This window comes from Nyctibius grandis, chromosome Z (assembly GCF_013368605.1).
Source record: "Nyctibius grandis isolate bNycGra1 chromosome Z, bNycGra1.pri, whole genome shotgun sequence".
NCBI classification, from domain to species: Eukaryota; Metazoa; Chordata; class Aves; order Nyctibiiformes; family Nyctibiidae; genus Nyctibius; species Nyctibius grandis.
Window position 1 is genome coordinate 11,884,872 of NC_090695.1, and position 23,285 is coordinate 11,908,156.

The window sequence follows — 23,285 nt, forward strand, 5'->3', positions numbered from 1 at the left end:
CTGCTTTAGGGAACACTTTTTTATGTGATGATGTAAAATGGACATCTTAAATGGAATTGATAGTTTCTAATGTTTTCTGACAGTTGTGGGTAGATGATGTTAATGTCTGTAAAGTTTATAATTTTGTATATAATAATTTCTCAAATGAGAGACTTCATTGTTTAAAAAGGAAATGTGTGTAAAGTTGTTATCTTCTTTTTAATAGGGATGATGATGTCACCATTTAATATTTCTCAGAATTCCATGCGTGGTAGTCCTGCATCTTCCACTTATCAACAAACCACTATCTCACATAGCCCTTCCAGGTAATGCTTTCTTTTAAACGGGATGGGAGGGACAGCGAACTGCAAATTCTTCCTGTAGTGACAGTCAATTCTTGTTGCAAGTATGTGAGTGGAAGGTGATCAGTGTCAAGACAAGTTTTGCATTTGTCTGACAGCAGAGTGAGTTTCTTCAGCTGGCAAAAAAACATCTTTCTGTCAGTAAATTAATCCTTATATTCTAAGGATTAGTTATGCTTCTCCACTCTCTCCTTCCCATAATTTTGGCAAACTTTCTTCCCTGCTTAAGGAGTCCCTTTGCCTCCTGCCACCCTCCAGCTGTTTTCTACCTGTGAGACAGGTGGCAGGAGGATAGGAGAAAAGAGACTAATGTGTTCTAGCATGTATAACAGTACCAGCATGACAGGAGGGTGGGAAAGAAGGCTAGTAAAAGCATGGAGTACTGCTGTAACAGTTACACAAAAGGCCACTCAGAGGATAGGCCCAGTAGTTTGGCCAGTCTTCCAGCAGCATCCTCATCAGCTTTCTGGTTCTTTTTTAAACTTTTGAGTGTTGGCAAGTAGCATGTACCTATAATCCAGACCTTTATTAATATAATAAAGTACTCTGGACTAGAAGAAAGAGTTCTGCGTGTAGTTTCAACCCAGTTACAGATTCCATCTTCAGTTACTAGATATCATTACTAAAATAAGCTTATTTCACATTTCACTTCAAGTTACTGTAATTGTTTTGGCAAATGAAATGCTCTGTGTCTGCACAAAAACCAGTACACTTTTCTTTTATGTCTAAAAGGGATACTGAAGAAGGTTTTTTGAATTGTGAATATTACAATGAATATTACAAAGTCTTCTCAAAATGCTTGCAAAATCCTTGTGTTAAATACTTTGCTATTTCTTTCTGTGGAAGCTTACCTTCATAGAGTTGCTATCTAGAATTGAGGATTGTGAAAGTGTGTAATGTACTTTCTGAAGTATTTATTTGGTTTATTTTTATTTCAAAAAGTTCATATAAGAATGTAAGTTAGAATGTGCCTATATTGTTGTCACAAGCCTATGTTATTTTTATGGCTTCCTGTCTGTAGGATCAGTCTAAGATAAAGCCAGTGAAAGAATAAGTTGCATTTGGTGGCCTTTGGGTCAGGTCCTACCTAACTGCCTATCGCATTCCTGTATCTTGGCAGTATAGTTCTGTTAGATGAAGTTCTTTGAAATCTTACTGTAGAAATCATATTTAGAGTAGATGGCTCATTATTAATCCGAGTGACCTAACTGTTAATTAAAACTTCACTGTGACTTTCATTCAAACTTCTAGGACTACCTTTTGGAAATTGCTGATCTTATTTTAGTACATATTTGTGGCAGTTTCCTGTCCCTAAGTGGACGTCTTAGGAATGCTTTTGTTGTATTCTTTACTTCTACTAATGCAGTATGTACGCTGTGACTCTTAAGTAATAAGTGAAGCTGGGAAGGTATCGATGGCTTAAAATACTGCTTTTAAAGGAGATTCTTGATTATGTTGGAATTTTGCATCTTAAAGAAGTTGTAATGTTCTGAATGTATAATATTCCAAAAGAAATAATTAATTTATCTCATTTTGCTTTTCCGACTTTTGAAAATTTTTTTTTTCATTTTATTTTTAGCCGGTTTGTGCCACCACAGACAAGCTCTGGTAACAGATTTTTGGCACAACAGAACAGTCCAGTGCCTAGTCCATATGCTCCTCAAAGCCCTGCAGGATACATGCCATATTCACATCCTCCAAGTTATACACCACATCCTCAGATGCAGCAAGGTAAGTCTGTGATGTTTGCTTTGTTCTCCTATCTCATGTCAGCTTTACCTTCATGTACATGCTTCACGGCTTTCTAATTTCTTTGAAGGACTCACATGTTTAATGCAAATCTTTGAGCTGGCAGGTATGTTTAAGCTTTGCATCCCTAACTGTAGAGTGCTAGTATATACTTTATTTAAAAAATAAAATAAAAGGGAAGAAGAAAACGTAAAACCCATGTTCATGTTGCATTGTTCCCCTATGTACACCCATTTTGCATAGTTGTCGTGTATACATGACAATAGAAATAATCAAAACAAACCAAAACTTATTTGTTAGCTATGGCCATCATTTATCTGTACCAGCAAAAACCTCATTTTTGCCAATGTAATGTAAGTTTTGCTGCCAGTTTATTTAGCCTTACAAAACCTTTGTAGTATTGTTGACTTTGTAGTATTGTTCGGTCGGGGGGCTATGATCTAGTGGCAATTACAGAGACTTGGTGGGATGCCTCACATGACTGGAATGTGGTCATGGATGGCTATGTCCTGTTCAGGAAAGACAGGCCGCTAAGGAGAGGTGGTGGAGTTGCTCTTTATGTGAGTGAGCAGCTAGAATGTATTGAGTTCTGTCCAGAGGCGGATCAGGAGCGAGTTGAGAGTTTGTGGGTGCGAATTAAGGGGCAGGCTGGCAGGGGTGATACTGTTGTGGGTGTCTATTACAGGCCACCGGATCAGGATGAGGACGGTGATGAGGCCTTCTACAGGCAGCTGAGAGCAGTCTCGCAATTACAGGGCCTGGTTGTTGTGGGGGATTTCAACTACCCTGATATTTGCTGGGAGGCCTACTCAGCCAGCCATCCCCAGTCCAGGAGGTTCCTCCAGTGCGTTGATGATAACTTTCTGATGCAAATGGTGGATGAGCCAACTAGGAGAGGAGCGCTGCTGGATCTGATCCTCACTAACAAGGAGGGTCTGGTTGAAGAGGTGAAGGATGAGGGCAGCCTTGGTTGTAGTGACCATGAGATGGTAGAGTTCAGGATCTCATGTGGCAGGAACAGAATAGCTAGCAGAATCACAACCCTGAACTTCAGGAGGGCCAACTTTGGCCTTTTCAAGCAATTGCTAGGGGAAATCCCATGGGACAGGGTACTAGAAGGTAAGGGGGCCCAAGATAGTTGGTTAGCATTCAAGGACTGCTTCTTCCGAGCTCAAGATCAGAGCATCCCAGCAGGTAGGAAGTCAAGGAAGGGTACCAGGAGACCTGCATGGTTGAACAGGGAACTGCTGGGCAAACTCAAGTGGAAGAAGAGGGTGTACAGATCATGGAAGGAGGGGCTGGCCACTTGGGAGGAATATAAGTCTGTTGTCAGAGGATGTAGGGAGGCAACTAGGAAAGCTAAGGCCTCCTTGGAATTAAACCTTGCAAGAGAGGTCAAGGACAACAGAAAGGGCTTCTTCAAATACATTGCAGGTAAAGCCAACACTAGAGGCAATGTAGGCCCACTGATGAATGAGGTGGGGGCCCTGGAGACAGAGGATAAAAAGAAGGCGGAGTTACTGAATGCCTTCTTTGCCTCTGTCTATACTGTTGGAGGCTGTCCTGAGGAGCCCCGGACCCCTGTGGCCCCAGAAGAAGTCAGGATAGAGGAGGAATCTGTCTTGGTTGATGAGGGCTGGGTCAGGGACCAATTAAGCAACCTGGACGTCCATAAATCCATGGGCCCTGATGGGATGCACCCGCGGGTGCTGAGGGAGCTGGCGGAAGTCATTGCTAGGCCACTCTCCATCATCTTTGCTAAGTCGTGGGCAACGGGAGAGGTGCCTGAGGACTGGAGGAAAGCGAATGTCACTCCAGTCTTCAAAAAGGGCAAGAAGGAGGACCCGGGTAACTATAGACCAGTCAGCCTCACCTCCATCCCCAGAAAGGTGATGGAGCAACTTGTTCTTGGTGCTGTCTCTAGGCACATCAAGGACAGGGGGATCATTAGGGGCACTCAGCATGGCTTCACCAACGGGAAGTCTTGCTCAACCAACTTGATAGCCTTTTATGAGGATGTTACCCGGTGGATAGATGATGGTAAAGCTGTGGATGTGGTCTATCTCGATTTCAGTAAAGCGTTTGACACGGTCTCCCACAGCATCCTCGCAGCTAAACTGAGGAAGTGTGGTCTGGATGATCGGGTAGTGAGGTGGATTGTGAACTGGCTGAAGGAAAGAAGCCAGAGAGTGGTGGTCAGTGGGACAGAGTCCAGTTGGAGGCCTGTGTCTAGCGGAGTCCCTCAAGGGTCGGTACTGGGACCAGTACTATTCAATATATTCATTAATGACTTGGATGAGGGATTAGAGTGCGCTGTCAGCAAGTTCGCTGATGACACAAAACTGGGAGGAGTGGCTGATGTGCCGGAAGGCTGCGCAGCCATTCAGAGAGACCTAGACAGGCTGGAGAGTTGGGCGGGGAGAAATTTAATGAAATATAACAAGGGCAAGTGTAGAGTCCTGCATCTGGGCAAGAACAACCCCATGTACCAGTACAAGTTGGGGGCAGACCTGTTGGAGACCAGCGTAGGGGAAAGGGACCTGGGGGTCCTAGTGGACAACAGGATGACCATGAGCCAGCAGTGTGCCCTTGTGGCCAAGAAGGCCAATGGCATCCTGGGGTGTATTAGAAGGGGTGTGGTCAGCAGGTCAAGAGAGATTCTCCTCCCCCTCTACTCTGGCCTGGTGAGGCCGCATCTGGAGTATTGTGTCCAGTTCTGGGCCCCTCAGTTCAAGAAGGACAGGGAACTGCTAGAGAGAGTCCAGCGCAGAGCCACGAAGATGATTAAGGGAGTGGAACATCTCCCTTATGAGGAGAGGCTGAGGGAGCTGGGTCTCTTTAGCTTAGAGAAGAGGAGACTGAGGGGTGACCTCATTAATGTTTATAAATATGTAAAGGGCAAGTGTCGTGAGGATGGAGCCAGGCTCTTCTCAGTGACATCCCTTGACAGGACAAGGGGCAATGGGTGCAAGCTGGAACACAGGAGGTTCCACTTAAATTTGAGGAAAAACTTCTATACGGTGAGGGTGACCGAACACTGGAACAGGCTGCCCAGAGAGGTTGTGGAGTCTCCTTCTCTGGAGACATTCAAAACCCGCCTGGACGCGTTCCTGTGTGATATGGTCTAGGTAATCCTGCCCCGGCAGGGGGATTGGACTAGATGATCTTTCGAGGTCCCTTCCAATCCCTAACATTCTGTGATTCTGTGATTCTGTGACTAGATTAGTTCTAAGTTGGCTAGAATTATGCTCAAGGTATGCGTAAACTGGCAAAGATGACCTTCACAATGAATGGATTTCTTTATTCTTCCCTTTTCTAAAAAAGAGTCTTGAACACATGAACACTGTTAAAGTAGCTAGGATTTTTTTTTTTTGGTAAGTAGAATTCTCATTGGATTCTTTTAAATCATTAGTTCTTAAAGTTTAGCATTGTGTTTAGGACATATATAGCTGTTCTGTACGTAATGTTGTATGGCTGATGAATACCTTGGAAGTTAGTAAAGGTAGCGAATACAAATTATGTAGAGGAAACCAAAGTTTTCTATAATCAGTAAGGACATGATACTGACTGTAATTAGGATAGATGTGGAGAGAAACTTGGCTAATCTGTGCATGGAATTTAGGTTTTAAATCGCCTTGAAAATTAAAATCTTAGATAGCTAATTTCATTCAAGGTATTTGTGGCAAAATGATTCAATCAAAAAGTTAGATTCCTGTTCAGATTCTGGGACCCTTGCATCCAGCTCATTAGCATCCACTATTATGGTGTTTTCTCTGAAACTTTTTAACAGTTAACAAGTGTGTGAATATATGAGTATAGTTACTTAAATTTTTTCTATTTCAGCTTCAGTATCCAGTCCCATTGTCACAGCTGGGATGAGGAATCTCCATGAAAATAAAGTTTCAAGTCAGTTGTCTGGAAATTCAGCTAATCATCATGCTGATAATTCTAGACATGGCTCAAATGAAGACTACCTACAGATGGTGCACAGACTAAGTAGTGATGTATGTTACCTAACTCCCTTTACTATGATAAAGCAAATATTTACTATAATAAAGCAAGTATGTGTTTAGCTGCCTTAGAAGTCAGATATTTTACTATGTTATTGTTGATGTATAAAACCACAGAAAATATATTTTGATTTTAGGTGTGTACACTCAACCATGCAACTTCAATGTGTGAGATTTAATTTTTTCTAGATCTTGCTTTCCTTTGGAACTCTTTGTGACATTCATTCTGATGAAATTAGAAAAAGTAAAAAATCTTCACATAATCTCATATGTGAGTTTATTTAAAGAAATGGTGGAGTGTCTCCACTGTAGCAACGTGTTGATGAAAACAATACTGGATTCTAAATAGGTGTATAGTTAACTTGTCTCTCTGAAGATCCCTGCAACTGTCAATTAGACTTGACATGTTTGAATAACCTGTTGGGTAATGTAATAGCGTTGTCAAACGCAAGAATTCCTATGGACATTTTTTCTACTGGTCTATTATGTGCTTTTATGGTCTGGTTTCTTCTTAAGAAGTTTTCCCTTAGTAACTTTATTTCATGTGGGAGAAATTTCTTCTGAAATCTTGCATCTAAAGGAAAAAAAAAAAACACGACTATCTCCGATATTTTTTTTAACTGCTGATGAATTTTCTTCTTAATGAGCATCTCATCCTGTGGATGAAGCTTGTTAGGATTCTTCTTTACAAGTTTGGCACATAATCTCTTAACAGCTCTTAAGGGGAGAGCACTTAAGTGTCAGTTTTATTTTTTCATCAAAACTTGGTGGCAAGCAGGCCTCTTTTTTTTTTTAATTGTGACTGCGTGTGTGTTTTATTTAACTTACAAAAACAATGGGCAACTCTTGTCTTCCTAAACTAGCTTGTTGAAACAAAAAAGTGTTGTATTCAACAGCATACTATTAACACCAGGCTCCCTAAATCTCTTGCCAGGAATAACAGAGTAGAACTCCAAGAGTTATTAGTTTTATTAGTCATCTTTTTTTTTTTTTTTATAATGCAAGAATTATGCTGATTAAAAATATTAGCTAATAAGTAATATCTTAAACAAGGGAGTGTTGTAATGAAGTGATCTATCCTCATACACAATCATGAAATGTTTTTCTCAGCATCTGCTTCAGCAATTCAAATTCTTCAAAATCATAAACTGTTCTAGGCATTAAATGTACATATATCCTCCAACTATGTTAAAGGTACAGTATCAAGAGTATCTTGGTTTTGTTAGACAGGATTTTTGGAAAACTTTCATATTAGGATAATTTATTTAATCATTTTTTAAAGAGGAAGTATTTAAAAATATTCATCCCTAATTTCATGATCCAAGCAATGCAACCACATCCTAGTTCATGAAAACTTAGAAGTGAAACTCTTTCAAAATGGACAGACTATGTAAACATAAAGCATACCGTCATTGGTTGGTTTAACTGGAGAAATACTAAACGTAAAAAGTAGTAAACATTGTAAACTTGCACTTTCATCTCTCTGTGCATTTTCTTAATGGAGCATATGTGTTACATTTATTTTATTTGTAATTATACCTTTAAAAGCTGGTTTTAGTAGCTATCGTGCAGACAACAGTTTGGAGAATTTGGATTAATTAAAGTTTTGCATCTATGCTTAATCATAATGTTGCAGCCTTTTCAGAAGCAGTGTGACCTTTATCAAAGGTAGTTATGAATGAGGATTATAAAACCATAAAACTTAAATTCTTTTTTATTCTTTTTCTTAGTTTTAGGATCTTATTGCTTTAAGAAACGTGAAGTTACAGGATATTATGTATTTGCAGTATATGATTCTACAAAATCAGCAAGTACGCCCTTGAAAGCTCACTACACATACACTCAATTTAAGGACAATTTTTTGGCAAACTTGAGAGCATTCCTAGAATATACGTTTGTGCTTAAATATCAGCATTTGATGAATCTCTGAACTAGGAAACTGTAAATGAGCACTTCTGAAAATTTGTCAGCTACAGTAGGAATGGCATGTGTACATGAAAGGTCATCTACCTACTTAGACTGTTTAGTTAATTTAATAAAAGTCAGCTTTGCCTGTGTCCTTGGCAATCATGGGTAGAACACTGGAACAGGCTGCCCGGAGAGGTTGTGGAGTCTCCTTCTCTGGAGACATTCAAAACCCGCCTGGATGCGTTCCTGTGTGATATGGTCTAGGCAATCCTGCTCCGGCAGGGGGATTGGACTAGATGATCTTTCGAGGTCCCTTCCAATCCCTAATGTTCTGTGATTCTGTGATTCTGTGACCTCTCTTGTCCTAATAAAACATATATGATGAAAAGTTACTAAGCTTTTTTTCTCAATATTTTGAGGGGTTTTTTTAAGATTTATTACAAGTCAAAGATAAGTCAGGTTTGAAAAAATCAACTCCATAATTTCAATGTCGTAGAGTAACTCATCAGGACATTAATTCACTTTGACTTACAATAACAGCATATAAGTTTAAGATACAGTTCTTTTTATTGCATTGAATCTGAACATTAGATTTCTTTGCGCAGGAGACTTTCCTCACATGAGGCAACAACTCTTTTTGCAAGCACTGTTGCAAAAATAAGTGTAATTAATGGCACAGCGTGAGTCTTAGATTCATTGTGCTGTGGGAGGGAAGAAAAAAATCTAATAGAATTGTTTTCTGAGTGCCAATGGATGGTGAAACTCGTGAAATCTGATTTCTTACAGATTTATATTCTTTGTCTTGCAAGCACCTTCAGTCCATAAATTTCAAACTTTTTCCTTTTCCCTAAGCAGTGTTAACTATGCCTTCACATGGTGTAACAAGTACACTGTCTAGTCTACACCTGTGCATATGGAAGTTGGCTGTTTGGCTGTTGTCAGAGGGAGTGTGTACTTGCCCATCTGTGCAGGCTTTTATCTCCTTGAAATGCCAATTTAGCTTTCTGACTTACTACTGGCTGCTGATTTTTTTAATACAGACCTGTAAAAACGTGATTACAGTTGAGCCTTCTAACGTTCTATTAATTGGATTGAAATTGGTCAAAAGGATAAAAGGTATTTATGAGACAGATGATTCAGGTTTGGAAAAAAAAAGTTATATGAAAGAACTGCGTGTATTCAGATACCTCAATAGGAGCCGTGTTAGGATATTAGCTACTGAAATAATCAATTTAATTAGGAAACAGATTAAATGACCTTAGAACTTCTTTGGAGACTTCCTTTGTATGACTTTACTCTTTAAAAGAACAGACTCTTTGCGATTTGTTTATAATTGTAGAAATTGTCTCTTCATAGATATAGGAGTGGTTAGTTTGTTCTTTCTCAAAACATTCTCGTAGATGTTGTATAAAAAACTGTGCTAAAAATAAGAAATACTATAGGAGTTTAAATGTAATTAGGGCATTGAGTGAATGAGTATACTCATGACCAGCAGAGGGCTCCATGAAAGTAATAAAAAAAAACATGTAGAACATTAAATGGGAATTTGAATAGTGTGTTTCATATTTAATTTTAAGATAGCGTGGGGGTAAAAAAAGACACATTTACGTTCTTAAAGCAGAGCATGGACATCATTACATTATAATAGTAGTATATTGTGAAGAATTTTGGCGGAAATCATGAATTCCATTGAAGCAGGTTGTTCTGTGCAAAACTGAGAAGGCAGTAGAACTTGTTTGCCATTTTGGGGAAGTGCTTCATATTATCATTGAGTTGTTTCTTATCAAACTGTCGAAACAGGCAAATAACAAGCTAAAGTCACCTTAGTTGTATTTTACATGATACTATCTATCAGCTGCTGCAATGGAAGTGCAAGAGATTTTGTTCAGTCCTGATGCATGTATGCTGGAGGATATAACTACAAAGTGTTAATCTGTTTAACTGTAAAAGTAATATGGCATTCTGGATAAGCTTTAAAGATAGGTTAAGTGAAAAAATTATGAGTTTGTTTTAAAAATCTACATTTTGTGCTCTATTTCTTTCAGTTGGTATTGTATAGAGGTCATGTATCTGCTTTTCAGCTCTTTGCTATGAGTGCTTGTAACAAAAAAGTTCTAAGTGGAATGTTAGTGTAAACCAGAAGTGCTTATTTAGCTAGAAAACATGTACATAGAATAATTTTTGTGTGCATGTTCTGGTTATAGTTTCCTCTTAGGGCTGATTGTGCTTTGGAATATTGCCTATATAGTAGTCTAATAGCAGTCTAAATTACAAAGATATTTATGTAAATAAATATTTTTCTAATATTTCTTATATGCTTTTTTGTCCAATCCATTTTATCAGTATATGTACTAATCTCAGTCTTTATTTTATCAGATGTTCATGTTCATAATGTTAATTTTTTATTATTGTCACTTTAGGATGGCGATACTTCAATAAGGAATGCTGCATCATTTTCCTTGAGGTCACCACAGTCAGTCTGCTCTCCAGCTGGAAGTGATGGAACCCTTAAAGGTAGTCTAGCAGTCATATATATCAATGTATTTTTTCCCAGTTTTAAAGAACAGGGAGTTTAAATAGGTATTTAGTTATTCCTCTTGACTTCTGTATTCAAGTGGTACTAGAGAGTATGTCATTATGTTTTGGATACAAAATTATTTTGAGCCCTGATCCAGAAGAAATTTCTGAAGGTCCTAAAATTGACCAATCATCCTTCAAAACAAAGCTCAAATTCATGGAGGACAGAAGGATTTAAAATCCTTTCCGATATGAGGTTTAAATTCTTTATGAGAATGGTTTCAGTTGCTCTACATAAGAAATGGTTTAAAGGCAGCATTACGAGTATTGAACTCCTAACCAGCTCAAAAGTGTTTTAACATGCAACGCTTGTTAGTTGCAATCATGAAATTTTAAGAACCTGAAATTAAAAGTAGTTCCATGAACTCAACACATATAGCATAAATGAAGCCTGAAAACCTTAGCTGTGGAGAAGGAATAGGGTGAACTGTCAGTCAGTTGAGAGGGAAGAGAAAAAAAGCTGCTCAAAATAATTCTTTATACTAAAATCTGGAATGCATACTGCTGTTTTTAATATTATCCCTGAGAAGCAATGACTGAGATATAAGACTTAGCAAAGTAGGGGTTTGGGCATATTCTTGCTGATTTACTTTTTCAGTGCTTATATATTTACATGGCAGTAGTAGAAAGATGCAACAGTGCTTTCTTCTCTTTAGCCCTGAAACAAAATGAAGTCTTTCTGGATGGTCAGGTTAGGTGGAGAGGGAAAACAAGAGGTCGGGGAGATTCCAGAGAAGGTGAAGGTATTGGCCTTGTGCAGCCTGGATTAGAGACTTCTTCAGCAGGGGCAGACCTCAGAGCAGCCTTCCCGTACCTATGAGGAGTTTATCAGGAAGGCTTGAGTCAGGCTTTTCAGTGTTGTGGAGGAAGGATGAGATACAATGGACATAAATTGAAATGGGAGGTTCTAACTAGGTCTAAGGATATCAGGACAGTCGAGCATTGGAAAAGGTTGCCCAGAGTGCATTTTCTGTCCTTGAGGTTTTCAAGATCAGACAGGGTAAAGCCCTGTACAATGTGGCCTTGCTCACCCTGTTTTGAGCATAAGGATGGACTAAAGACCTTCTGAGGTCCCTTCTTAACTGAATTATCCTGTGATCCTGTGACTGCTAAATGATCTCTGTGGTTCATCTTCTGTATGCATGTACTGTGTTAAACAGTGATAGAAGAAATGTGCCAGCAGCATCAGTATTTCAGGAGGTCTTGTGCTAAAGGACTTGTTGTAAGACTTGCGTAAAAGGCGAAGACTAAATGTGGTTGTTTTTCTCTCTTTGTCAGGCTTATCAGTTTAACAACATTGTGAATCTACGCTACTTCCACTGAAATACATGATAACCCCTCAGTCAGAAGGCTATTTGAATTATTTTTTTTGGTTAAAGTTTCAATTGGCTGTCTCAGAACCCTCTATCGAAGGGATACCTTTTCAGATTATTTCTGAAAACAATCTGACTGTACAGTTCAGATTGTAATGTTTCAGCATTAGAAGGGTTGAAAAAGTGCAAGAGTAGCTTTTTGATTTATTTACCTGTATGTTAGCTTTACTTTTCCCATTGATAACGCACACAACTGAAATACTGTTACTAATGGTGGTACCATTTTGCCTTCTTAAAGAGATGGATGAACCCCGATTGAGAGAACTGCTGCTTGATGCTGCAAGAATCTTGCCAGATGTTTACTTCCTCTAATCCAGTATTTTAGAAATGTATGGAAGAGGTGTGGATAATTACAGTGTTAGTTGGAACATGGGATCCCTGACAGTGAGTTTTTGGCCTATTGTTTGGAGTGAAAGTTGTGCTGATAAGTTTTCCAGTGATGAACAAGCAGCAAGTGTCTATGCTGAGCTTTTTGTTGCTACTGTCAGCCGTTGAAAGTTTGGTTGACAGGTTGCAAACTTTGATAAAGAAAATTAGCAAAATACTTAGTTGTTTGTTTGGGAGGACAAAAAGAATGGCACTAGACATCATCAGTTCAGAGAGAGATCTCAGGAAGGATGTTATAATATCTAGGCTTTCTTATATAACATAGAAACTTGAGGCAATTACTAAGGTATGGTTACAGACTGCATTTCTGTTCTTTTGACATGAAAGTAGCAAGGACTTCTGGAGACTTGGAGAATGTGATTACACAGTCTTTAATTACTTTAAGACCAAGCATAGCTGTCTGGTTGATAGAATCGGAATGAGGAAGAAGTTTTGTTTGCAACTCAGGCAAATATATGAGAGATGGCAGAAGTTATATTTGTTATGTTGGTTGGTTATTCACTTACTCAGTGGAGTAAAATTTCTCTGTTACAGAAGTCTTTGCTTCACTTCTGCTCCAGTAAAGGTACCAGAGCAGCTGAAGTTTTATCCAGAAGTCCTAGTCTGGTCTTTGTCCTTTCTTTTGTCCTATTTTTAGCTATGCAAACAGAATAATGGCTCTGCTTTGATGCTATCATCTGTTACCACATCTACTTTCCTAAAAAATAATTGCTGTGAATTGATCTATGAAGAATTAACATTGAGTATTTTCCTTTTGTTGATCTCATAAAATATCCTGTAGGTTCCATTACCAAGATTGATTACTCATCAAAATCCTTTATCCATTTGTTCTACTTGCCCACTGCTCTGGAACCTCAGAAAAGATTTTTTTTCTTAAGACAACTTCTAAAGATCTATATAAAACAGTCTTCCGCAGTGTTTTTAGTCCATTGCTTTCCAAAGAGAAGAGTTCATGTCATTTACAGTCCTGTTTCCATACAGTTTCCTAAACTCCTGGGAAAACATCTGTAAGGACTAGCAACAACCCTTATGAAACTATATAATTTTGCTCTTCTCCAGAAATAAGTTGTATTCCCTCCAGAAATTGTTAATGGGTATTCGATTATTTTCTGAGTAATTTGGAAAGATTACTTTTATTTTCTTAGGGGTTTATAGGACTTCTCTAGAGAGATTCCTTTACACTCCATCTCTGAATATATACTGGGTGGCAAGAAGAATTAGGAATCTTCTCAAATCTGTAGTACAGACTTCAGTGCTCTTAAAGGTACTTGTGAAGAAATATTACCATTTCAACCTTTCTCCTTCTAAAAAAGGTGGAGGAAATTTATTGAAAGATTTTTTCTGACAGGGCCAAAGCAAACATCGTTGTTGTTTCTTTCTTCAAGTATTAATTTTTTATGCGAGGATGCTTCTGAATGCAGGAATTCTAAGCTAGAACAACCAAAGCTGAGTTTTTAATGAGGCATCTGAAGCTCTGGAGAAAGTGGTGGGACTGTTCTCTGAAAACTATTGAAAGAGTGTGTGGAAAGTGAATACAACCTCTCCTAAAAACCTCCTAAATGTATGTTCTTTGTCTGTCTCATATGCTATCCCTTTAAGTTTGAATTTTAAATTAAGTTATGCTCTTTGAAAATGAATGTCAACATTGTCTGTTAATCAAAATAAGTAATAATTTCTTTATATTTAGTACAAAACTTGGGAAGATTTCCAAAGGAAGATTCTGTGATTTTAGAAAATGCAGCAGGAAAGGACTTGGGGACTTCCCATCTTCTTCCCCTCATGTTAGATGAGCTGTACTCCAATATCACTCCCAATAACTTCCATCTATTTTTTTTTGTTAAAATGTCAGTAATGGAGTTCCCTTACTCTTGCCACGCAACCTGTTCAGATTCTTAGTGGTAGAAAGATTTTGTCCTAATGCTTAGCCTGAATCATTTTTTGTTGCAGTTAGGCATGACACTTCTTGACTTCTTTCCAATGTGCAAGGAAAAACAATTCACGTCCTTTTTTTTATGGCGGACATTTACATATCAAAGAACGTTATCATGTCTTGCACTTACCTAATCTTCTACAGACTGAACAGCACACTTTCTTTCTATCTTCTTTATGTAAGTCATCATTTCTGAGCTTCTAATTGTGTTTGATGTTTTTATCTGAATTCTAATTGGTCTGCATTTGTCTTGACATTGTACTGTCCTAAGTTGTAGGTACAACTCTTATTTGAAGACTTAGAAGGATGAATAGTCAGAAAAGTACCATAGGCGACTTTGTATGATACTACTATTTATATGAGAGTATAGCTGCTCTTTGCTGATAACTTAGATTCATATTGCAAGTTGTTTTAAACATATTGCTGTCTTTCTGTAGAGCTTATCTATCTTCCTCTCATGTTGTTCCAATTGCTCTTTCTCAGATAAATAAAAAGTTTGTGCTGCTTCTCACTAAATTCTTTTGATTCAAAAAGTTATTCAAATTAGTCAAGAAAATTTTAATTTTTGATTCTGTCTTTAAAAGCAGTTGTGGCCCTCTCTCAAAGACTCATCACCAAAAGCTGTTATGATCTTTAGATTAATAAAATACTGTCTAATTCTGTTACACAAGAAGTTATTAATGACAAATATTTTAAACTACTATTCTTAAGGCAGTGCTCTGGAAATCTGGTCTTGTTCACCAATACTCCATCCATTTTTGCCAAGAACAATTTGATAGTTTATTAACTACAATTTTGCAATAGGGTATACTGCGATCTTACAGTATTTTTGTCTAGATCATACTTACTCAGCTTGTTCATGAAATTGTTGTGAGAAGGTATATAGAAAGCCATGCTAAAGTTCAGATATGGCACTCAGTTCTCTTTAATCCACAAGACTTACTGCTTTACTGAATAAAATTATTTTGGTTTGATTATACTTCTTCCTAACAAATTCACTTTGGAATACTACTTTATTATTATCTCAATCCTTACAGAGAAATTGTTCTTCTAGTATGTAATTAAATTATACGGACTATGTATAATACTGTGTATAGTCCTTTATCATCCTTTTGAAGGGATTGCTTTTCCCTTCTTGAGTCTGCTGGGGGCGCAAATTCTCAAGGTGATTATTACCAATTCTGAGATTGGTTTAGCCAGAATTCCAGGGTGATCCCATTTTCATGAAAACATTCCATCTATGTGAAAGCGGTAAACAGGATCATATTAAATTAAAAAAATGAGACGCTTCCATTTATACATTGTAACTACAATCTTCTGGCAGTAGTGTGTTCCTCCAGTTTCTGTCATGAGGTTCTTAGCTTTTCCAACAGACAAACATCAATATGAATGCAATACGGATGCTCTGGTTCTTTTCTCCTTCTACAGCTTCTGCCTTTAGGAACTTATTTACAGTATAATTACTCAGGTGTGAAGTCTAATAATCCATAGGTAGCACGTATGCATTCCTTAAAGCCTCTTTTTCCAAAGACTTTTCCAGTAAAAAGTCTGGAATGCTGTGTCCAGGTTTGTACAGGAATTTGGTACCCACTTCGATAATGTTCCTGGAGTGTTAAGGATCACTTTGCTATGGATTTAAAAAGGTGTAGCCCTTGAATGTTCCTGAAGTTTCTCTCCAATGTGCTGTGAACCAAGTATTAGACATTAGTCTTCGTTCACTAGCAGTTTTTTCCAGCTTTCATGCATAGAGAACGATACTCCTGGCACAAAAGGATGAAAGACTTTCTGTCAACATCTGGGAACCTTTTACCTGCAAGGGAGTCAAAGGAATATGAAGATACGGTTTTGAGTGACCCTTTGGAAGTTGTTGTTATGCAAATGGAAAGCTAATAATTCTTTAAAATTCTGTAAAGTATGTGAATACTAAGTTCCTGGTAATCTTAATAGTTGTTTTCTGACCATGTGGATCCCAACAAAGAATGTGATCAGTGTATACTTTGGTGCATCAGCTTTGAAAGGCAAGTGGTCTTTTCTCTGAAGAGGTTCAGAGATGATCAGAGAAAGTATCATGAATGCTTAAATAAGATGCGAGTACTACTGTGATGTGATTAGAAAGCATGTAGACAAAAACCATACAATGGAGATGTCAGTGATGTGTGCAGTCTCCTGGACAGAAGCTTATTTGTTTTCTACCCAAGTTACTGATGCATAATGAGCAAGTGAAGCCATTCCAGGGGTAAACAAAGAAGAAGTGGTTTTTAAACTTTGCTTTTAGATTTTTAAGAAGGCTAAGACAATGCCAATGCAATGCGTTTTATGGTTGCTTGCATTATAAAGGGTTTGATAAGAAATCAGTCAAGAGTCACAGAAAAAATTGCTACAGCAGTTGATAAAACTTCTTCTATACTCGGTGCCATCTACCACTAGGAATCAGTAGGAAAACTAAGTAATTTAGAGAAGTAGTCCCAGGATTATCATGGGTGGGCAGGACGACTGTTACTGAAAGACTATGGAGGTATTGTTGATGGGTGTATTTGTTCTCTGGAGAGGCCTTATTTCCTATTGATGTTACCCGCTTCTCAGCTACATTTGATGTTATCTGGTTGACCATCAGTATTTGCTGTTCAATAGTGATACAATGACCTTCTCAAATCAGTGGAGAATCTCTTTTTATCTCACGAGTTTTACATATTCCTGCCATATAAAAAGAGACTCCACAAAGTTCTTTTATTGATACTATGGAATATCAGCTACAGGAAGTCAGATTTTTTTTCTCTTGAATTACCACACAGCCCTAGATTTAGACTCAAAAGCTGCTTACTTATTTCTCTGTTCTGAAAGAATATTCTGAAATTCGGTTTATTCCCAAAGATAATTTCCAAAAATTATGGTATGATTTACTACATTGACAGCATTTTATAGAACAAACCTTCTCAACCTTGGAATCTCGACTGGTTCAGCAAACAGATCATACCTGTCTGTCTGTGTATTCTTTCCACAAAAACATTTCTTCTGTTATCAAGAAGTCTTGTAAGAGCTTTGTTCTCAGATATATAATGACTCAAGCCTTCTCCAGTAGGAAATGTTTCAGACTGACTTCAACAGTAATAGGCACAACTGTCTCTGTATAATGGATGATGTTTTGTCTGAAGTGTAAGCATCCAACAGAATGTGGTACGTGTTCAATGTGTGATACCTGTTCAAAACTGCTAATATATGTGGTAGAACGAAACTCCTCCAGAATGCTTAATCTTTTTCAATTTATTTTCACCTCAATACATAGGCATTTGTAGCTTCTAAGCCTCCTTGTTGCCATAGGCTTAACCGTTACTAGACATCTCAGAAATATGTTATTACCAGAACGTGTACTCTTAAAATGCAGCTTATAGGCCTTACTATCAACACCTTTCAGGAATTTCCTTCAGGAGGAAGATACTTTCAAATACCTATTCGTAGTGCTGCCTAGGAGAGGGGAAACTTTACTTTTGTTTCTTCATTTACCGGATTCTAAGAATGTTCAATGGAATGCACTGAAATCCTTCTGACCTCCTCAAGTCTACCCAAAGATAAAAAGAACCACTTTATCTGTTATTTTTCAGCATCACAAATACCAAATTAATACCAAATCAGAACAATCTTGTCATATTTACTTAAAAGTTTAGGACAAGGGAGAATCAAATCTGTGGTTTCTGTTTGAAGTGTAACTGTGAAAAACAGTGAATTGTTGCAACTTCAGAAGTATTTATTTAAGAGATAATTCAAGAGTAAGATGTCAGTAAGATCTCTCTGGAAAGTTTTGAGCTACCTCTAATATTTGTAGAAATGAAAATGCAGCTTGTATTTCCTGAGTGGTAGTCATTACCATAAAAGAAATCGCTAGCTAAAGATTTCTGCCATACATTACACTAAGACAATCTTGTAAATTACCAAAAGAGATGGGGCGGGGGGGAGCGGGTGATGCGGTGGAGCATCACAGGAATAGGAATCTGTGGTGAAAGGCAAATGAGAGATCTTCGTAGGGTGTAGCCAAGACTTCTGTACTGGTGGTTGAGTGTGATATCTAATGTGAGGAGAGGAAGTGGAGTAGTTGAGAGATCCTGAGAATCAGGATGAGTCAAAACAGGGCTTCCCAACATTGTGGATGTTGGCAGAATAAAGAGTTGGTGGTGGGTCAAGAAGGGTAAGGTAACCCATTTTGTACCCTGATGTCTACATACAGAAGTTACAGGACTTCTAACAGAATGTACTAGGGAGTGAAAATAAGTATAGTAGTCTGTGCAAAGAAGTCAACAGTAAAGGTACACCTTTCATGTGAATTGAAGCTTTGCTAGAGGTATCCATTCTTTTTTTCATCTACAGGTCAGTACATTGCTTAATAATTCTTAATATTTCTTAAAATATCTCGTGGAAATTGAAGCTGCAGAATAAAGCTGCTTTCTTGTTTAGTGGTGTTTCTTGAATTAAGCACATGAAGACCTGTATTCCAATTAGTTTTTGGTTGTTGTTAGAAGTACTGACCTATGATGACCTGATCCAGAATGACTAATAATAATCTCAGTCACTGCTTTCTGAAGATCAGTATTCCTCAATGGATGAATAGAATCTGATATGTGTTTACTTTAGCAAGACAAGGCTGGCCCTATTGATCCTATATTAATAGGCTTTTTTTTTTTTTCCCCTCTGCATACCCCAGCCCCCCCCCCCACCCCCCGCACCCTGCCCTGTATTCCTTTGTAAGCCGAAAATTATAGCTCAGAATTAAAAATGGACAGGTTGAGAAGCTCCTCTGTTTTTCAAAGCTTTATTCTGGGCTAACAGTTATGGGGAGCTGGTTTAATTTGAGGAACAAAAAATTTAAATGTGATAATTGGAGAATGTTTTTGATTTAAAATGCCCTCTTTTAAAAACTTCTCTAGATACACTGGAAGCCTGGAATGAGTTTATGTAGAAGTAAAAATTCATATGTTTAAAAAAACAATTGTAGAAAAATGCCATTAAGACAATTAGTGTTTTCTAGATAGTAATGAGTGAGGGAGGTTGGAATGAGTTTACCTAAAATAAAATTTGCAAAAAAAAAAGAAGAAAGTTGAAAATTATCTATCAGAATCAAAGTCAAGGAGGTTGTGTGTGATTTGATTTTTTTTCTAATTAAAAATGTGTGGCTGAAATGGCTAATACCTATGCACGGATCATTAAGTCTTCATCACTGAACCTTATTAAGAATCTTTTTGATCTTTCTTTTTTCTGTAGTCAACTTGCTTTCATTGACCATTTTCTAATAGTTGATATTCTGAACCTGCAGGTACTATTTTTATTTATTCTTTTTCGGTGGTGGGTTTTTTTGGGTCCATCTTCTCTGAAATGATCATTCTCTACCTGCAGTGGACTGCTAAAATTCCTAGGAAATACACTGCAACTATCTGGATTACATCTTGATCTAGGAATGATGTGCTTCCTACCAATCTTATTTAGACTTTTTGTGAACACAGATATATGTAGAAATACACATTAAAATCATATAGGTTATATTTAGTGTGTTTTTATATAAACATGAAACAACATAACTGTTCAGTTTTTCTGAATTATTATTCTAGGATCAAGACAACCTTTAATCCAACAGTCTCAGCCTCCACCTTATTCATCACCTAGAGATGTTCCCCCAGACATATTGTTAGATTCTCCAGAAAGAAAGCAAAAGAAACAAAAGAAAATGAAGTTAGGCAAGGATGAAAAAGACCAGACTGAAAAAGCTGCAATGTATGATATCATTAGTTCTCCTTCCAAGGACTCCACTAAGCTTACATTAAGACTCTCTCGTATAAGATCTTCGGATATGGACCAGCAGGATGATATGCTTTCTGGTTTGGAAAACAGCAGTGTGTCAGAGAGTGATATTCCTTTTAATGTGCAGTACCCAGGACAGACTTCTAAAACACCCGTTACTCCACAGGATGTTAACCGCCCACTAAACGCTGCTCAGTGTTTGCCACAGCACGAACAGACAGCTTTCCTTCAGGCACAACAAGTGCCTGTTTTACAACAGAACACTTCAGTTGCTGCAAAACAACCTCAAACTCCTGTGGTACAGACACAGCAACAGGTTTCGCAACAAGGAGCTATAACGTCATATGATGAAGTAGAATTGGATGCATTGGCTGAAATTGAGCGGATAGAACGTGAATCAGCTATTGAAAGGGAGCGATTTTCAAAAGAAGTGCAAGATAAAGGTAAAAGGATTGTGTGTGTGTGTATACACTATATATATTATATAAATATATATATGCATATAAATCCCATATATATATATATATAGCTTCCTGTCATTGTCACATAGTTCAATTCTGTTTACTCAGTGTAGGTTCTTCTGCGACATTCATCTCCATTCCCCTCCAACAATGAACTGTAATCTCTCATATATGCATATTTTTAATATCTGGTATTCTTTATTTGGGGTCTTAATGGATGGGAAGTGAAATTCATATGTTTAAAAATTTTTTTTAAGCTACTCTTATTTTGAACCATGAGACTGAATGAAGTACAATGATGTTGTTTATAGTTTCTAAAATCCCAGCAGTACCATAAGTCAAAATTTGTAATAAGTTTTGATAGTTGAATTATTAATTAAATACCCATGTTACCTAATTTAAGAAAATACAGGAAAACTCTTTTATCCCATTTCTATTCATATCCCCATTTGAACCTAATGTGAAGGAGGTGTTAGACTAAAATCATATCTATTCTTTTAAGGGGTAATATATGCTAGTGTATTGCCTCCAATGTTTGTTCAACGGGATATTCATTACTATGTAGGCATTACAAGCTTTGGAGAACTACCATGTATCTATATGGTCTCTAGCACAGAACCAGATGAGCCTCTGAAATGTTTTCTCTTCACTTCAGTAGCTGTACTGGTTGTCTTAACTGATTTCATTGAATCTGTCCTCTGGGGTTTTTTGTTTTGTTTTTTCTGTTGTTAACTGGTTTGAAAATCTTAGGCTTCAGAAATCTCAAAGGTAGATGCAAAGCCTGCATAAAAATCTTGAAGATAAGATGTGTTTTATAAATTAGTGATATGTTAACATATTTTTCAGAAGCTTCCTCTGCACTGTGTTTAATTTCTGAGAAAAAATCTTGTATAGTATAATGCTAATTTTTTAAATACTCCCAAGAAAAATCTTGCAGAGTTGAAAATGGCACAAATTCTGATTTTGGAAGTTCATATGTGAAAATGGTCAATTTTGGACATACTTGCATGGACACAACTGAATTTACATACAGTTTGGGTCTTTAACCAGCAGAGAGACCACAAATTTTCTCCCTATTCATCTTTTTTTCCTGTTTTAAAGATGCTGTGGTGAGGCGGGGGGAGCAGAGAGAGAGTTTGTGTGTGTGTGTGTTTGCGGCTGTTGCAATTACTGAAAGTTTAACTTCTTAGACATTTCTGACTTGGTAACTAAATCAAGCTTTTTAGGAAACATTGTGAATATATGGAGAAAATGTTTGCTCACCTCAAAAGAGATCTCTACTGTCTTTAATGAAATGGGGAAATTGTTACTTTGCTTAAGTATCTTCTACTAATTTTAAATTTATTGATGGAGAGCTTGTGGTTCGTCTCCTAATACTTCAAAAGCTGCTTTTATATCCACACACTTCAAGTAGAATCTCCAGCATGTTGTAGCTGAGAAGCATCTGGAAGAATGCACTGTATTTTTGATGGTGCACAGCAGCCTTTAAACACTTAGAGCAAGACTAAAACACACTTTCTCTTTTGTTCTGGCTTTCAGGAAATGTTGAGCATTAGTTGTAAAGTTTGTTTACCATAATTACATAGCCACAGGCAGACTCTGATTTGTTTCTTTCGGAGAAAGGAGTGATTTTTATAGAATGTGAACTCTCCCCTTCACCACTGGGCAATAACCATCTTCCCAAATAAGGATTCCAGCCTTATGCTTCCCTTCTACCTGTATCGTCTGGCAGGTCTCGGTTCTTCCTGAGTTCCTACAGTTGCTATGAATCAGGTGCAAGAGTTGCTGCCTAACACTAGGGCAAACGACCACCATTTATTCACTGATGGTAAGTTGCCCCTATGCTAGACAGCAGCTCTCTTCACTTTGGCTACTGAGGTTTAAGCCATGAATGAATAGTATTAAATAGAAGGATTTTTAGCAGTCTTGGGACAGATTTCCTGAAAGGCTGCTACCTTGGAGAAATATGGTTCTTGTTTTTTGTTAATGCTTTTGCTGTTGCTCGTAACTTTGTACTGTGTCTACAAGTTGATACACTCTGGGATTGTTCTAGTTATAGCTGTTTGGTTTGGTATGACTGCAGGAGGAAGCTTCGTCTGTTGTTCCTACGGGAATATGTCTGTTAGAAATATATCCAATAACTCTGAAATCACTCATTCATTTTTGTGAAGCTGCTTACAGTATTTATGCAAAAGCCTGGCGTTTGTGCATTTTAGTACATGTACTGTAACTTCAGATCACATTATGTCAAGAAAATAGTGTGATTGCAGCAAGTACTCGGTCTAATTAGAACAGGAATGCATAGTGCTAGCTGGTGCTTTACAATAGCAAGCGTCCCTCTAGAGAACTTACTTAAGATGCTAGCATATGCTAAAATCTGTATGAAACCATCTTTACTGCTTTTGTAATTGAGGCATAGGAATACACATTATAGTCACACTACACTTTCTGTGTAGGCACATGTTGTCTTCCATAAATTACTTTGATTAAAATTGTACTCATGAGTTTTGATAGAAGATTAGTGGTCTGTTCTGTCCTTTTTTTTAAGACATGAAATCTCTATAGTACTATGATTTATCAAAGGTTTTCAGGTGCTTTCTTTTTAATGGTAAGGCTTTGACTGGATATGACATGTTCTTTCTGAGGCTTGGAACCAGTAGTGTGGTGGAACTGTTTATTCCACAGGAGAGGCAGAGATTTTTTGGGGAGGGGTTTCTTGCTAAAAGTTATACAACTGCTACACTTGCCTAAGGCAATGCTAAGGT

The 23,285-nt window shown here is 37.6% G+C and overlaps 1 protein-coding gene across 3 annotated transcripts in view; it reads left to right on the forward strand.

Annotated features, from left to right (window-relative positions):
* Positions 1-23,285, forward strand: part of NIPBL (NIPBL cohesin loading factor) — a 173,818-nt gene that overhangs the window by 76,165 nt on the left and 74,368 nt on the right. For 2 of the 3 annotated variants that reach the window (XM_068422204.1, XM_068422205.1), the window contains exons 5-9: positions 206-305; positions 1,921-2,072; positions 5,934-6,094; positions 10,429-10,522; positions 19,870-20,502. In XM_068422204.1, coding sequence (XP_068278305.1) covers positions 206-305; positions 1,921-2,072; positions 5,934-6,094; positions 10,429-10,522; positions 19,870-20,502 — 1,140 coding nt within the window. The remainder of the gene's footprint in view (positions 1-205; positions 306-1,920; positions 2,073-5,933; positions 6,095-10,428; positions 10,523-19,869; positions 20,503-23,285) is intronic. The other variant, XM_068422206.1, reaches the window with a different exon arrangement.